At 41.3% G+C, this 17,726-nt stretch overlaps 1 protein-coding gene across 12 annotated transcripts in view; it reads right to left on the minus strand.

Moving 5' to 3' along the window:
- Nucleotides 1-17,726, minus strand: part of LDB2 (LIM domain binding 2) — a 357,070-nt gene that overhangs the window by 52,806 nt on the left and 286,538 nt on the right. For 9 of the 12 annotated variants that reach the window (XM_025211432.1, XM_025211433.1, XM_014522872.2 and 6 more), the window contains 2 exons: nt 15,951-16,073; nt 12,514-12,597 (listed from right to left, as the gene is read on the minus strand). The exons of 1 other annotated variant lie outside the window; for it this stretch is intronic. In XM_025211432.1, the coding sequence (XP_025067217.1) occupies nt 12,514-12,597; nt 15,951-16,073 (207 nt within the window). The remainder of the gene's footprint in view (nt 1-12,513; nt 12,598-15,950; nt 16,074-17,726) is intronic. 2 more of the 12 variants (XM_025211435.1, XM_025211436.1) reach the window with 2 other exon arrangements.

Consider the following 17,726-nt stretch of genomic DNA (forward strand, 5'->3'; position numbering starts at 1 on the left):
GGCTCCTTTGTTCAGCCACCTTGGTCCTGCATCTCCACATGAGTTGTGCAGTTCCAGTGGAAGCCCAAAGCTAATGAGAGCAGGCTCCTCCTGGTACATGATCTCAGGTCTCCGGAGGAATGCCCCTCTTATGGATTGCCTCCGGACTCCTTTTCTGGGGCACTGGTAGCCATGTGGCTTGTGGGTACTGAGAACTCGTTAATTTTTTTCAGTGGGTGCTTGAGCCCTGTAGCACCCAAGGAGTTGGCACCTATGCCCAGTGCTCCCAGTGACATAATTCAGTAAAACCTCTACAAAACATTCTAAAATGCTCCATTCTCCTTAAACTCCTCCCAACAAGTTTCAAATAGGTACTAAATGCATGGTAAAACAGGTTTTTTTGTGGCTGCCATCTCTACATTAAAATTAAAGTCCAAGATCCTCAGAAGTTGAATGGCTAACTGGGCTAGCTTGGTTCAGGCATGCCAGTTTCTGTAGCTACTGTGGAAATGTTGAGTGCATCACATTTTTTCACCTTTGACTGCTAAGGTTTAAAGGCCCAGTGACAGAATTCCATTTCCCTTTGTGTGCCCCAAAACCCAGTTCTCTAGCCATATAATCAGTGTTTTTGGCAATTATGCACAGAATGTGATTTGATTATCACATTGATTATCACATTGAGAATGTGTCATGTGCATGCATAGATTGAGAATATGCAGTAGGCTGCACAATGACCAGGAAGGTATGCAACTGTGTACACATGCCCATTCTGGATGTGTAAGTACATGTAAATCACAAAGACATAGCTAGCCAGAAACCTGTGATTAACATGTTAGACAGTAGAGGATGGGAAGGACAACCTTCATAAGTTTTAGCCCCAAGAGCTGAATGGTTGGGACGCTTGCCCAGGAAGCAAGAGATTGAGGTCCTAAGCCCCCCTGCCCTAACACAGAGGTGGTTGGAACTGCATCTTTCTGACTTCCTAGCATAGAACTATAACCATCACATCACAGGTCGGGCATTATTTAAGGCTCTCTTTTGACGCTGCCAAGAAGGGGAAGATATGTCAGTCCAGAAGAATGAGTATAAGCTGGTTGGTATGTACGGCACAGTGACATGGCTGCTGCCTTGGATGGAAGGGACTCTGGGTTGTAGCCTATAATCTTCCTCCTAATAGGGCAGAAACTTCCCCAATGCACTCCATCCAGAAGCACTGGTGAAGGGACTAAATAACACCTTACCTTTGGCATAGTAGTTGGATCACTGTTGTGGCGGGGCGGGGTCTAAAACAAAGGTGTTTGGCTTCCTGGGTGAGTATCCCAACCATGCAGCTACCGAAGTTACTCCTCCTCTGACTTACACTCAGATCACCATGTTCCTGCCCAGTGTAGCCTGGTGCACATGCTCAGTTTACACACATATGCTTATGTATCCACAGTGTAAAGGTAAATAGAAATACAACCTGTACAGAAGTTCCAAAAAACACCACTTACATGGCTAGAAAACTGTCATTTAGGTGAACAAAGGTAAACAGAATTCTACCCCAGATACTCATTCACAGCTGGGTCAACTGAGGACAGATTTTATGAACACCTAATTATATATTTTTATTCATACTATGAATTAACATGTTACTAGACATGGAGAAAATAGTTTTAATTGATGCAAAGGCTGCTAACTTCCTGAATACCTAAGCTACCTCCATACCTTTTAAAACACACTTTTCTGAATTACACATTTATTTATTCATAAATCAAATTAGTCACAAAGCAAAACTTATTTTGGAATTGGCTTAACATTCTCAGTTCAGTACCATAAGGTATATTCTCCAATGGGCTAAAATCTACTCTTTCACCCAAAACAGCCAGAAGTAACTTCGCTGCAGTCAATAAAGTTACACCAGTGGAACTGAAATCAAAATCAGTCACAGTTGCTACAATCTTTTTAGTTCCCTAGGGCAAGAATGGAAAACTTACAGTCCAGGATAACAATGGCTACTTTGTACTTCGAAAAAGTCAGATCCTTGTAAGGCATCTCATAATGAAGAGCTAGAGCTTTCAGAAATTACCATTCACTTTTGAAAAATGTTGGCCTATATTTTTATTAAGCGTTAATTATATGTTTCTTTTTTATTTCTTTCTATTTTTCTTAACAGAAAGTAAGTCAGTAGGAACTGAACTTTTTGGGTGGTGAACCACAAATTAGCCCTGCACCCTTATGGAGTACCACTCTAATATCCTTCCCTTGCCTGATCTGCTGCTCTGCTTTCTGCCTCTGTGCTGCCTGCACCATCCCCAATCCAATCTGTCATGTGCCACACAGAAGCTGCATATGCAACTTGTGACACACGTGCCAAAAGTTGACCAACCCTGACTTAGGTCGTGGCACAAGTGTAGTCAAATGCTAATGACATTTGCCAAAGTAGGGAGGCATTGTTAATGTGACGGACTGGATTCCCACAGAGGAAGACCATGAGGACTGGAATAAAAGAAATGGTATGAAATTTAGTTTTAAGAAGTGCAAAGCTATGTGCTTAGGGATTAATAATAAAAATATCTACTGTAGCTAGAAACTAATCTTGGATTATGTAAAGAGGGGTGCGGGAGTAGCAACCAGCACAGCTGGGGTGGCTGTATCTCCACTCCCAGCCTCCTCCCCACTCAAAGAGGGGGCAGATCATGCCCCAGGAGCAGCAGCAAGGACTTTTTATATCCCTCTATCAAGTAAGAATCTTCCCCTCCCTTCCATGTTTAACTGCAAGTCTTCTCCTTTCCCATTCCCTGCCCTCTGCCTAACAATACAACTGGTCCCACTGCCCTCAGCTGACCTGGGGGCAGAGAGGGGAGGCTCTAGAGTCTCTCCTCCCCACTCCATCTGGGCTGCATGTGAAGCCAAGCTCAGTCAGAAACAGCAGAGACAGTGGTGGTTCCCTTTCCCTGTGTCCACTCGCAGACTGCCAAGGAACACCCAGGAGGATGGGGCAGAGTGGAGGAACCCACCTGCTGCTGCTGTTCCCAGTGGAGCCCAGCTGGAGCATGCAGGAGTGGCTCTGAAGTCTCCCTCTGCCCCTGGGGCAGCTGGGGACAGTGGCAGATGTGGGCAGGGAAGGGAGGAAGAAGGACTTTTTGGGGACTTAAAAATTTTCCAGCTGCTTCTCCTGTGATGGTGTCAACTGAAAAGGGGCTGCATCTGTGCCACAGCACCAACTCTGGATCCATCCTGATGTGATGCAGACAAAGTCAAATGTGATTTTAAGATATATCAGGCAATGTATTTCCAGTAGTGACAAGTGAACATTACTGCCATTTTACATAAAAATTATGGGGACAAACAATTTAACTAGTTTTAAGATAGCACTTGATCAGTTTATGAAAGGAATTATATCATGTGGCTGGTTGTGGTGCCAAGGGACTGGATTTGATGATCTAAGAGGTCTCTTATATGCTTATAGCCAGGTACAAACATTACATTTTTACAGTATAAGTGATCAGAAACTCATATATACCCATAACAGAACAGAAGTTCAGCACACAAAACTGGTTTAAAAATGGCAGAGCCCAGTCTAAGATTTGCCCCCACCCCTCCCCAAGGGCAAATATGTGTTCTGTTTGCTACTAATATAAACTATGCCACTCACAGAAAACAATGCGACTTAGATCAATTCCCCCTTGGGCTTTCTGAATGTCTGTAGCTAGCCTATGAGATAAATGTGCCCCCTTTATGACTACTTGGATACATAGGTTAAAAAGAAATCTCAAAATGCAAGATCTGCAAGCTAATCAAATGGACCCAATCAGCTGGTTTTGTAATTGCAATTGTTTTAAGTACTTTGTAATTTCAGTCAATAGCCACAGAAAAGAACAACTGCCTTACCTGTCTCCTTAGCCTTTTCTAAAGGAAAAGCTTAACCAAGTGCCAGAAATGTTAGAAACACCATGAAACAAAATAATTGCATTTGCTGCTAAGGATCGGAGCCAAGCTATTCAGGTTCAAGACACAAGAAAGTTTGTGGATGCTGATTTTTTTTCTTTCTATATTAAGCAACAAATGGCTTATTTATGGTGAAATTATCTCCTCCTTTTATGAAGCAACAGATCAGTCTTTGTGAAAGGTTATAGGCCCAGGTGAAGGTCTGGAATCTCCCTGCAAAGAAGGCTAGGGGGCTGCAAGAAAGCTCTTCTGCAGCTAATATTTAAGACTGAAATATCAGACTTTTATTATCTGCTATCCTTGAGCAGAGACTTTGAGCCATCAGATTTGCATGGCTGCTTTTTTCCTGAGCCCCTGTGACTGGCTACCCAGCCTTCTGCATATTATTTGCACCAGGTACACCCACGGCATGCAAGGTACCAGAAATGCTGACAGCTTTGAACAAGAAGCTGGTATTCTCACTGCTTCCCATTAACCCTTCTTCCCTAACTCCCATTTCTATCATTAATTAATAATTATTATTATTTATTCTTACACTGACTTCTAATAGAGGCTTCTGTTTTCTCTGCTGCAAAATGCCTTATGACTTTGGTCTTGGTCCTCTCATTTCACTCCATTATTTTATCTCTTGAGATAACACTGTTAACTTAAACCTTGTATATAGCTTATGTGAATAACACTCTCTCTTGCTGATCCTTCTCTATTCCATCTCTCTGCCTTCTTTTGTCAACTGTGTGCACCCGGCTACACCCTGCTTTCTGACTCCTGGCTGCTTCAAAGACAAAAGTCCTCCTTTCCACAGCCTCTATATCATCTTTTCATTCTCATTAGTCCAGACCTTAATTTTCCTCCCAAGGTCAGGTGTTTGTATGTCCACCATGCACCAGAAGTCAGTTTGTGTTCATGTACAATATATCTTTCCTGTAGGACTCTCTTAAACTAAGACCCATGAGCCCGCCAGTGTTTTCAGTGGGAAAATTTATCTCTGCTTCCTCTAGAATATTGCTAAAATTTGTCTCTGCCTCAGTTGAAATCTTTATTTGTTCTTTAACCACCTGCTCCCTTCTTGCCACTATTCCTACTTGTTCACCGACTTCTTAAATTCCTGCTATCAAGAGAAACAAAGAACCTACTTCACCAAGAAACAGAACTGATGTACCACACCTTGATGTATGGTAATTCTCAAAATCCCATTGAAAATCATGTCCCTAGTTTTAAAACTCTTTTGGGATTCATTCCATCCAACTGCCCTACAATCTGTTTCCCACATCAACAAAATACATTTTTTTTAATGTTTGGGTAACATAGATGAATTAATTAAGATGAATTAATTATTATTATCTCTCTTAGTGGTATCTCCCTCCCAACTCTTAACTCCTAGCTTTTGCCTCCTCCCTATAACATTTCTTAGTTAGAAGTTAATTTTTTACCAAGGATGTCCCATTTTCTGGAACTGTTTCACCTTCTGCTCTACCTTACCACTTCCTCTATCTCAGTCACTTCTTTTCTATACATTCATCCTTATGACTTTCCTTCATGCTCTTGTCCACTGATGTTGGATGAACTCTTGCTATAAATTGTTTAGTTACATCATGTCTTCAAGCATCTGGTTTTTTTTTAAAATCTGGATTAAATTGATTGGGGAAAACACATACTTTATCAATTTTCCAATTAGAAAGTACCAGCCAGTCTTGTTCAACAAAAGTTAGATACCTAAAAGGGAAGAATGCAAGTTATCCTGATTGCAATTACAATAAACAGTGCACTATAACATTTGCTTCTCTAGAAATTCCTTGACAGAATCACCTTATCATTGGTCGCACAGAGTTAAAATGCCTATAGTTATGGTTGCCTAACACTTTCCATTATAAGATTCTGTTTTCAGTTGCCTATAAGTTTGTCAAACAATCATGTAGAAGAAAATTTCCCATAGTGGTTGTTTGCCTCAGGCGGAGGGTTTTTTGTTTGTTTGTTTTTCATTTTTAAAGTTTGAGGTAAACTGGTTTAGACATTTCAAAAAATGAGGTTGATACCGAGTTCAGTTAATCATAGGATTCATAGAAAAGTAGGGCTGGAAGGACCTCATGAGGTCATCTAGTCCAGCCCCCTGCTCAAGGCAGAATCACCCCCAACCAAACCATCCCAGGCAAGTGTCTGTCTAACCTCCTTTTGAAAGTTTACAAGGACGGAGATTCAACAACTTCTCTACATAGCCTGTCCCAATGCTTGAACACCCTTATAGTCAGAAAGTCCCCCCTAATCTCCAAACTCAATTTCCCCTGCTGAATCTTGAGGCCATTGCTCCTAGTCCTGTCCCTTAAAACCACAGAGAAAAGTCCATCTCTGTCTTCTCTATTATTGCCCTTCAGGTACTTGAAGACTTATCAAATCCCCCCTCAGTGGCCACATCTACACAAGATGCTGATTATGCAGTAACTGAGAATACTGCACAGTAGTGTCACATGCCAGCAACCATGATGTGATGCTAGTGCACAGCAGTCTCGGGCTATTGTGCAGCCAGCATCAGAAAAAAGCCATTTGTCAATGCTACTGCACAGTAACTCAGGTTACTATGCAGTCATTTAGTATTTGTTAATACAAGTACTAAATGACTATGCAGTAATGACTGCACAGTCAGAGTCTCATGTAGATGCAGCCAGACTTCTCTTCTCCAGACTAAATAACATTCTCTGCAGTACTACAGTCTAGCCAGTCGTTGTCCAGTCTGTTTTTGTGCCTGCAGTTATTTCATCCCAAGTACAGGGCTTTGCACTTGTTCTTGTTGAATTTCATGTTATTGATTATAGACCAATTTTCCATTCTATCTAGGTCATTCTGGATCCTACCCTCCTGAGTGTCCTCAGTTGCACCCAACTTGGTGTCATCCACGAATTTGTGAAGCGTGCACTTGATGTCATCATCCAAATCATTAATGAAGATATTAAAAAATACTTGTCCTAGGACAGGCTCCCCTGGGGAATCCCACTTGATGTCTCTTCTCATCTAGACATTGAGCCATTGAGGACTACTTGCTAGTCCTCACTGGGCATGCCTACACAGACACTTTACTGCACAGCAGATTAATTTGCTCTGTAGTAAAGCATCGTCATCTACACATGTGATGTAATTTACTGTGCTGCCAGATAGTCCTGTCAGATACAAGTGGTATTTGACAGCACAGTAAATTACTGTACTTAAATGCACATGTACACAGGGACACTGGGATTCATTTACTCCAGCTCAATTCAAGTATATTCAGGTACATTAATTGCACCGTAGACATACCCATTGAGGAATAGTTGTGGTATCCAAAGTTCAGTATGGATGAAGATCTTACGTGATGCTGGGCAAAAAAGATAAATTAGAATTTTCATAGGTCAACACTGGGCACACCTACATGTGGACTTTACTGCACATTAATCTAATGCACAGTAAAGCATCACTGTCAACATGTGCACCACAATTAGTGTGCAGTAGATTAATTTATTCTGGCATAGGATAATCCCGTCAGACACAGGTACTATCCTACACCACATAAATTACTATGTTTAAATACACATGTAGATGGTGACTTTGAAATTTGTTTACTCTATGAAACCGAGGCAGAATACATTCAGTCACATTAACTGAACATGTTGACATGCCCACTATGTCCTAAATCCTATTTCACCTTTTACGTTTAAATAGAATATGCATGCCACGTAAATGAGTTTTTGGTGCTTACACACAGCTGGAGATTTGATAGACTCCTGTAGAGAAACAGAATCCATCCATGTATATAGCTGCCAGAAATATAATGGAAAAGAAAGAAAGCCCTCCAACATTTTAGCCTAGTCTAGTGATTAGGATAACTGCTGAGGCAAGTGGACAATTTGTAGGTCCTCCTTATTCAGAGAAAGTTTATAACTGCATTTCCTGCTTTCTAGCAAAGTGCTATAACCACCAAGCCATGGGCAAGGCATTGCTAGAGTATTCTCTGACCCTCCCATTGAAGCTGACCCATTGCACTTTTCCTTTAATATTCATTGGATAAAAAGCACTTGGAAAAAATTGCCCTTTTGGGAACAGGGTCCCAAGCTAGAGCCTATTCCCTTTCAGGGCAGTATCTGTCTCACTGAACCACACTCCTTCCCTGAACTTTTCTTCCTGGCTTCACATATGTTCCTTACTTGATTATCCTATGAGCCAGGTTAGAGAAAAGGGTAAGAGAGGAGTGTGGACAGGCCCACAAGCCCAGTGATTAGAGAACTTCTCTGGGAAATAGGATGCTATGGGGGCTTAAAATTTGGGGCTCACTTTACCTAAGAAAGTGCCCTAATCACTAGGTATTTGAGCTAAATTTGTTTTCCTTGTCCTCTGGCTTATAATATTGGATTTTCTGTGACTGTTACTGTGACTAAAATTTCAGGATCTAATTGACCATATGCATGTACGCAGGTGACTCTGTTTCACAGGACTGCTGCCTGACTGTGGCAATGGCCTACTGAACATGTGTGGGCTTATGTGGGCAGAGCTGAGTCACAAACTGTTCATAAGTGACAAAACCTGCACGAAAGCAGCTGTGGGTGCATCTATACGTGCATTAAGGTGCTTTAGTTAATGCACAATTAAATCTAGTACCTCCATTGTGAGGTACTAGGAAACTGTGCATTAGCTTGTCTTAATGCACATTAACTAAAGAGCAAGGGGCATTTATACACTTGCTCCAGGAGTATGCAGTGCGGGTAGGAGGGGGCGCTTTAATTAGAGTGGCTCCAAGAGCTGTTGTAATTAAGCACCCAGAGCATGTTTCATAATGCAGGTTCATATAGGGCCTGAATTAAGGTTGCATGGACAACCCTGTGTCTGGTATTTCTTATATTCTGAAACCTTGGGGTTTTTTTATTGATATAATTATGCACACTTTTCTCTCCATGCCCTTGTGACAATTATTTAGCAGAATTTGCAGATTCACTGGAATCTGACAGGGCCATGCCGTGAGCACTTCTGCTATGGCCTCAAACTTACTACCTCTGGGATGTCAAAAGTGCACCTTTGTGCCTGGGCCACTGCAGCCCCCATTATACATGCAACACACAGAGTTGCAAAATGCTGACTTGATCCTGCCATAGACAATTACTAGGGCTACAAAATTGATCTCCAAAATAATTTGTGCTCATAGTGAGAGCGTGTATGAAACCCATATTTATACATGTAAACTCCTTATTTGCACAGTAAAAAGTAGCAATTTGTGCATTTTACATGCATAATACACACACCCACACACATACACCCACATGTACACACCCACACACACAGTGTGCAGGCAATTTAAATAGTTCTTATTTCCCTGTAGAAAACACTGCTCCAGATAGTGGGTGGAAGGGGCAGGCTCTAAAAGGTTAGTTCTTCATCTGCAGGAGAAAAGAGAGGTGTCTGTGAATAGAACCTCTATTGTACTCTAACATAATGGTTATTGAGCTGAGCTTGTATATCCACACCTAGCAACATGCTATAGCAAATAACCCCATCCTCTCCCAGTAAGCGAAGAACACAGGAAGAACTGTGAGCTTCTCCTGAGCCGCACAGAGCTGTGCCTAAAGGAATAGTTTAGCCCTAATTACTGTGCAAGATCAACATTTCTTTAAACTTAAAGTGTATGTAAAATGTGGCTTTGTTTTTATAGCATATGACATTTTCCATCAGAGGACAGAAAGGATTTTGAGGTCTAAAATGCAAAGGTTCAACTCTATTGGAAATTAGACGTATCAGCATTTACACCAAAGGAAACAGCTGAGTAGATAACAAATGACATACAAAAGAATTTGGGTCTAATGCTTTAGTCACCTAAAATTCTTATGATCTGATGGGAACTGTTCATGGAGTGTCATATCCATCCTCAATCTCTGTATAGGATTTTCATTAGTTCCTAAGAGATGTGCTGACAGAGGATAGGCAACAGTTCATAGCTATCCTATCTGATATTTCACAATATCCACCATTTGCTGAGATACTAAAGAAAAAATGTTTGATATTTTAAATCCTCACGATTTTGCTCATTATTTCTCAGTGGACCCCCTGCAACCAAAACTATGATATTCAAGATGCACAGCAAGGCATGTGACCTCATTGATGAGGTAATCAATTATGCCAGTACAAAACAAAGCAGAAATGGAGAGAAAAAGAACCTATGTTCTTTCTAGGGTGTAGGCAGAGAGAGCACATTTGCCAAGAGGAATAGGGAAAAAGTAAAAGGGGAGCAAAATTTCTTTCCAGGTTTCAAGCAAATCTATTTTTAATTTTTTTTAAGTTATTTATGAAATTAATATTCCTCTAAGCAAGACAGCTTCATTTCCACCACGTCAAAATAAATGAAGACAATATAGAGTACACATTTAGTCCTAGGGGCATTTATCACTCTGGAATGAAGGTTTACACATCAGCATCTGTAATTATCCTAAATAGTAATGATTTACTCTACTGTGGTGTCTGAAGAGGACAATATACAGACTACAAATTTATATCTGCATCATCCAAAACCAAGGTTTAAATTCTGCTTTTAAATACACTGCAGCACAGCTCACTGCTGTGTGCACTTAGGAGAGTAGAAATGATTAATTCTGCCCATCAGCTAAGTTTTTGCTTATGATTATCACAAGCCTTTGCTATGTGCAGCAGAAGAAAAATGGAATTAATTTATATGTTTAATTTTAAAAGCTTATTTAAAATCATGTAACAATACTAATTATTAACCACCAGAAAGGTTGAAATAAAAATCACATAAAACGCTGACTTCTAAAAACTTAAACAAAGCCACATGTAACAGATTTCTTTTTTCAATGCACCACTTCTAAAAAGGGATTTTCATTTCAAAATTAACACAAGAAAGTGATTGGGAAAAACGTAAATCAAACTGGAAGTGTATCGCCTAATGTGAGCTCCCATGATGAGCTGTACAGCTGAAAAGAGCAGAATGATCAATTCACTACAAGGTAGAAAGAAGCAAGGAGTGTCTTGCATAAGATGATTTCCTTTTGGAATCCCACAGCAGGAGCTGGAGAAAGCTTTCCATCCAGAGACCTAAAGTTGTCTGTTAAGCTAATAAAATAAGACCATTATGAAAGGAAGATTTTAGGGGGTGGGGAGGGGGAGGAAATATTTCCATTTTTTTATCCCCTACTACCTCTTTGAGCAGCCCCTTCAATGGTTATTTCAATCTCAGTTTCCTTTTCTGGGTATAGTTTTTATCCTGCTACATTATTTCCATCATGCCAACTGTGTCCTAACAGAGAGCCTTCTTATTTCATTTGCATTTGCACATGCACCAGTTATAGAATATGCAAAGAAGAATCCCAAAGGTGTTGGCAGTTGATACAATGTTTTAGATTCAAAATGGCACTCTGAATATTTTGAGCTTGCACAGTCACAACAATCAAGAATTGGCCCCTGCAAAAACTCCAGTATGATATCTTATTTCAGTCAGATTTTATACTACATACAGCTCTTGGTTATATTGGGGTAGACCTCTCCTATATAACTGATAGAAAAAGGTAACCTAATGTTTTTAAACCTATGTGAAGCAACACTGAACAATGTCCAACTAGTCTAGCAGGAGAGCAGGTTGTCCCTGATTGGACAAGAACAATATTGACTTTAACTGCATTTTGCTTCACTGAAGGGATCTGTCCATATCTCACAGCATCACAGCCATAGAGAAATGCAACTGATATAACTATTATTCTGTCTAGCTCTGCACTGAGCTGAAAACATTTGGTATCTTCTTGAATAGTCTTATCATCTTAAATCCATTTTGAGTAATTATTTTTATAATTAAAATAAAAGAAACAGTTATTATGGCCAGATTTGAAGGACAATTACCTAACAATGCACATTATTTGCTTAACCCTCTGTCTAGAAATAAAAATATTGCATGCTAACTACAAAATATGAACTGTCCAGACTCACATTTCAGTATGTGCACCGTACATCCACACAAGGATGAATTATTTCTGAAGAATACTTTCAGAAAATAAAAATAAACTTCTAAACTTTGAATGTACTTCAAGGGTCAAAAAGCAATGGGAACAAATGCATATTTAATCATAAAAATTACAGTCTATTTAATGCAAAGCTGAAGAAACAACTCATGCTCTCAGGGGTAAAAAGCAGGATGGATGCTTGCAGGGTACTGTTGCCTTCATAGCCAAAACTTTCCTTCCTCCCAGTGCTGGATTTTACTGAGAGAGGGGGAAAAGAAGATGAAACTAGTGGATGGTGGTAAGAACTTGCTGTAATTGACTCAAAAACGTGAACTGGAGAAAGGAAGAAAATCTGAAATGTTAGCAAGAGAGGATGAAGTATTTCTAGCTTACAGGCAACAAATCCAGTCAAATTATCCGAAGTTAAAAAAGTCCATGAAAAGCAAGGGAGCTCATCCTGATTTCCTGCAAACTAATGACAAAACTCCTATTCCATTTAATAGGGCATCACTATTTGTTTCTTTGTTTTCTTAATTACAAACACTGATAAGCTCATGCTCTATTTTTGTTACTTTGGCTGCCTCAAAGATGATTGTAACCTTTTAAAACACTACTCTCAATAGTCCCCACGTATAGTATCGCTTACCCTGAGGTAGTTGAGGGTGAAGTTTGTCAGACCCATTCGGGTGATGTTTTTGGACAGCTGCTCCAGCACCTGAGGGTCTTGTGCCTAAGCAGGGAAGAAAAAGGAAATTTGCACTTGCTTTTTAATTTGTATTTGTTTTTGTTTCTGTTTTGTTTTTGAGGGGGGCAGTCACTCTTGTGAGAAATGCACATTTTAAGGCCAAATTTAAAAGCAGAATAAATAAAAGCACTGCTGAGGTCCTCAGATGAAACTGGAAAATATTAAGTAACACTAATTTGCTGTGGTATAAAGTTCATTTCTGTTGGTTTTTACAAAACACTTTCTTCTCCATCTCATCTCAGGGTCTTCTGAGACCCTGATCTTCTAGTAGATAGCATATGGCCAGACTAGTGTGCCTGTGTAAAAACCAACTGAAGTAAAAGGAGCTCCTTTTAGAGCAGCAGACTGCATGAGAGCCATCACATCCAGATAGGGGGTCCACACAGATGAGGAAGATGAAGGATAAAAGAAAACAGATTAGCACCACCCCCCGGTAAAAAGTATTTCAGTATTTCCATGTTTTAATTCATGTGATTGAACATAAGCATAGGCTGAAGTACCTTGCTGAACTGTGGGGCTAAGATATTTTCCCAAAGTCATGGGGTAAGTCAGTGACAGAATCAAAAACTGAACTGCTAACACCTGAGACCCAGCCCAGGGCTTTACCATGACACCGTCCTTCTGCCTTAAAATCACTTTAAACAAGCATAATCCTGGAACACACCCAGTTCTTAAAAACAATACATGCTGATTTTGTCTGCATACACACATTCAAGTAATCTGGGAGAATTCTCCCAGGTTTGTTTTCCTGGTAGAAAAACTTACCTGGAGATGCCTGAACAAGCATTTGAATGCAAAGACCCTGAAGAGCAGAGAGCTTGCACTGCTGATACTATGCAGCCAGGGAGACTCCGTGAACACAACTCAGTGTGCTCTGCAGACTCCATCAGTTGGCTTGTAGACAAAATCAGGAATGGACAGGACAGTCCTGACTGACTACCCAGACTGTCTGTGTCTCCCTGTACCATAATGTGGGGACTATGAAGGAGGTATGTTCCCTTCCCTGATCACTGGAGCAGCAGAGTTCAGTGAACAACACACTGCCTCCTGGGGAGGAGGGACATCCTGGGATGCTGGAAGACTCTACTATAGCTTCTCTCGGAAGAGAACATGTATAGACATTCACTCTTCCAGAAGAAACTCTCCTAGGAGTGATTTAACCCTGGCTGTACTGAGTTTTTGTTTTCCTGGAGTGGCCATTTTTGCTTTGAGAGAAAAGCCCCGAACATCTGTGCACTTGTGGTTTAATTTAGTGATTCTCCCAAAAGAAACCAAGGGGGAAGACAGAAGTGCAGCTCCCCACTGTAACTGAGAACACTTAGCAGGAGGCGTTCTGAGTTACAACGACCCCCTGGATCAAACAGAAGTTCACTCCTGTTTCCAGGGGGGAAAGGAATCTAGCTGGTGGTGGCAAGCCTGCAGCCGGTTTCCCCTGGCAATGGCCCCTTCTCTCTCCCAGATTATCACTGTTTCAGAATGGGAGGGGGGGGAAGGAGGAGAAGTAGCTCATTCTAGGGGTTCCCTACTCAGTGCTGGAGTGTGATGTGGATGTACTGGAGCCCCCACACCTCAGAGGGGCTCCAATACACCCAACTGCACCCTCCAGCAGGTGCTGAAATCCCCCCAGACCAAACTTCTTCCTTTCCTTTTCCATCCCCCCCCAGCGCAGACAGAACTTACAGAAGATGCTCTGTTGTGAAATATCTTCATCTGACCCCTCACACAATGAGCATTCAGATTTTCATCCAATCAGTCATTTTTGAAGCTGTCTGAAGCTGTGTACTTGTGTTTGGTCACAGCCATAAACTGCTTTCTGTGGCCAGATCTGGTGAAAATTGTCACTTCTGTCTGTTCCCCGAATGTCTGTACATGGCCTTTGGCTGACCAGGTTGTAAGACTTCTGTCATTTATCAAAATGCATAAATCTTGCTTGAATTCAGAGGTGTGAACCATATGGCCATTGCCCAGATCTGGTCTGCAGGGTTGGGTTGACTGGCCTGCAGAGCTTCTCAGAACTCCTGCCAAAGTTGTTGTGTTAGTGGGGCCAACATCCATGAGGTTAATGCCACCGCCACTCAACCAGCTTTCCAGTTTGTGATCCCCACTGGGGAGGTAAATCAGCAGCTGGTTAACAAGCACTGGTGTCATTAACCCCTGCATACAGGCCATGCTGACAGAGCAGCTCTAGCAGCAGCTGTGAGAAGCTGCGTGGTCTGGAGCTGATTGGCCAACTCAATGAGCTTCACAATCTTGCTTTAAGTGACTAACCTATCCTGAAAACTCTGCTTCACTGATGGCGAGTCTGCACTGGCATTTTTGCTAGATGAGGTTCATAGGCTGAAAGGTCCTCAGGGATTTGTGGGGCAGATTTTAAAGTTATTTAGGTACCCAAAGATGCAGGCAGGCATCTAGTGGTGTTTTTTAAAGCAAATGTAACGTTTAAGTGTTTTTAAAAAATTCACTCAGCACTTACCTGCATCTGCTGATGCTTATGTACCTTGGTGCCTTAAATCCATTTGGCCCTCACCTTGCAATTCATTTTGTGCAAGTGGACTGTTGGACCTGCATGGAGCTCCACTGATTTCTATGGTTGTATAGTGGTCAGCACCCAGAAAGTTCTGAACTGAAACTATTATTAGCATTTGTTTCTCATCAGTGTATTCTATTCTCTCCAATTGATGCCAATTATGCTACAATATATTTGGACTTCAACCTGCTGGAGCATTTTTGGGGATTTTAATGTTCCACTTGAATATTTTATTTAAAAAAAGCAACTAAGCTAAAAATTCAGATTGTAATGTTGCTACTGAGTCTTGCACAATGTATAAGTAATATAATGTGTAGTTTTATCCCTTTGTAGAACAAGGACTCTAAACGTGAAAAATCAAATCTTGATGAGGGACCCAAAGTTTTGTTTTGGACTTGGTTCTACCAAATATATATTCACTTTATATATCTGAGAGGATAAAGATCAATTTTAATTGCTGAAGGACCAAACCCAGCCTTCAGCAATATTGAGGAAAGTCCACAGATGTCAGCAGAGTATGACTTGAAGCCAAAACCTACCATACAAACCACAGTGACAAAACAGGATTCAAGAAAAAATGTGTTAAAGTGAAATGAAAATCTAAAATAATAAGAAAAAACAGTTACAATATAGCCTTATGGGAAACACTGAGAAACAATAGAGAGTGATGAAAGGATTTGCAAATAAATGTGGTTGTAGGCAAAACAAAATATTTATAGTTAATTGCCTTGGGTGTGAAATTTGCTAGAGTTCTTTAAAAACATAATCTTATCAGTTTGTATTAGGTCAAGTGAAAAAAAGGATTACTTACATGCATGGCTAGAATGCTGCGTGGGACTAATTCTCTGTACTGTCTAATGGTAAAGTGCCATGTTTTTATTCTCATTAGATCATCAAATGTAAATTCCAAAATAAGACGCCCTTCTGTGCATACCTAGAAGTGAACAGAAGAAATAAAAACTTCCAGGAATGTTCCTGCTCCCAACCCCCAACAAATGATGGTATTTTCATTCATTTAAACTAAATACCAAAATATTATCAGTATTATATGGTTCAACATCATTGGGTTAATTGTTTTCCCTTCTCCAGAAAAAAAGAACGAGTGTAAGTAACTCAATATCTTTACAGTGGAGACAGTAACTCATTATGGTAGACTTTATAGCATTGTGTGCTTTAATTATTATTTATTGCATCATTTCAGTTTCCCTGTTGAATCACTACTACTAATTAATGACAATAAACCCTTCGCTATAGGTGGCCGAGGTGCAATTGCGCATTCTTGATGTTAAACCGCTGAACCACTCAGTCCCAACCATTTTTATGTCTGATCCTCCCTAGCGCTCCACTCGGTATAAACGTTGCATTGTATCCAGTTAGAGTACACCATGCCCCTGCAGAGCTGCTGCCAATCCATTTTTTTGTCCTTTTCCATCCTCTTACCTTTTAATATGGTGTTTTATGCTTTTTATTTTTCATCAGTATTTATTCTCCCATTTCTTTCTTTTGTATCAACTAGCTACTGCCTTTTCCCATCCCCGGTGGATTTAATACCAACCAGAATGATTTGTGATGGTGTGTGGTGTGTGCACTGGATGTTCCTTGGGGCTAAATCATGACTACCCTTGCAACAGAGTCAAGTGTTGTGGGAAGAGAGAAAGAAATCTTAGGCAGGTAGGCTGCTGCCTGATCTTGCTGTCCTGTGTGTGTGAGCTATCCCCAGAACCACATGATTTATGCAGAAATGAACAAGAGAAGAGACAAGAAGAGAGAGAGACAGAGGGAGGGATAAAAGCATTACAGGGGAAAGGAGGGAAAGTTGGTGGCTTTCAAAGAACTGCCTGAAACCTTATCTGTGGGGAATGAAGCATCCAAGTATGTTGTAAATTTAGCCTTCATTAGGGTGCATAAACATGCTCCTTTGCATGGTGCCTTGGCTAGTGTGTCCCCCCAAAAAATCACTGTAGCTGCATCTACATGAGGCATTTACTGCAGAGGGCCACTGGTACATGTGACAGGGGTTTAGTTCCCTAAATTGAAATGGTGGATTTTTAATTGTGATTTAGGGGTTTCCATCACCATTACAATGAAGGGCCCAATCCTTTTTTCCTTTTTTTTTTTTTTTTTTTGCAGAGCCTGCCGACATCTCCCACAGCCAGGGGATAAGCTGCCAGTTGGCTGAGTGGCCCCTGAACTGTGGGATCCCCAGTCCTTCCCTCTGTGGCGGTGGTGCCCCTTGGGGCCGCCTGAGTGGGTTGCTAGTGGGTGGGTGTCACCTGGGGGGTGCTGCCACCTTGAAGTGAAGGTCCGGGGCCCCCTGCAGCTCAGGGCCCGGTGGCAGCTGGACGCCCAGCCGTGGGAGAGGTGGGCAGTTTTTTTTCTCTTCTCAGTGGAGCCTGACTGCGCGAGGTGCTGCTGGGCCACACAGCCCGTGAGCCGCAGGGGAACCTGGTCCTTCCCTCCCTGGCAGTGGTGTCTTCTGGGGCTGTCCACATGGGGTGCTAGTTGCATGGGTGCTGCCCCAGCTCACAGGCAGCACCTGCTGGATCCAACTCTTTCTTAAACCTGGGTGAGGAGCAGCACCCGGTGG

The sequence above is a fragment of the Alligator sinensis genome, unplaced genomic scaffold, assembly GCF_000455745.1.
Source record: "Alligator sinensis unplaced genomic scaffold, ASM45574v1 scaffold466_1, whole genome shotgun sequence".
Classification (NCBI taxonomy): Eukaryota; Metazoa; Chordata; order Crocodylia; family Alligatoridae; genus Alligator; species Alligator sinensis.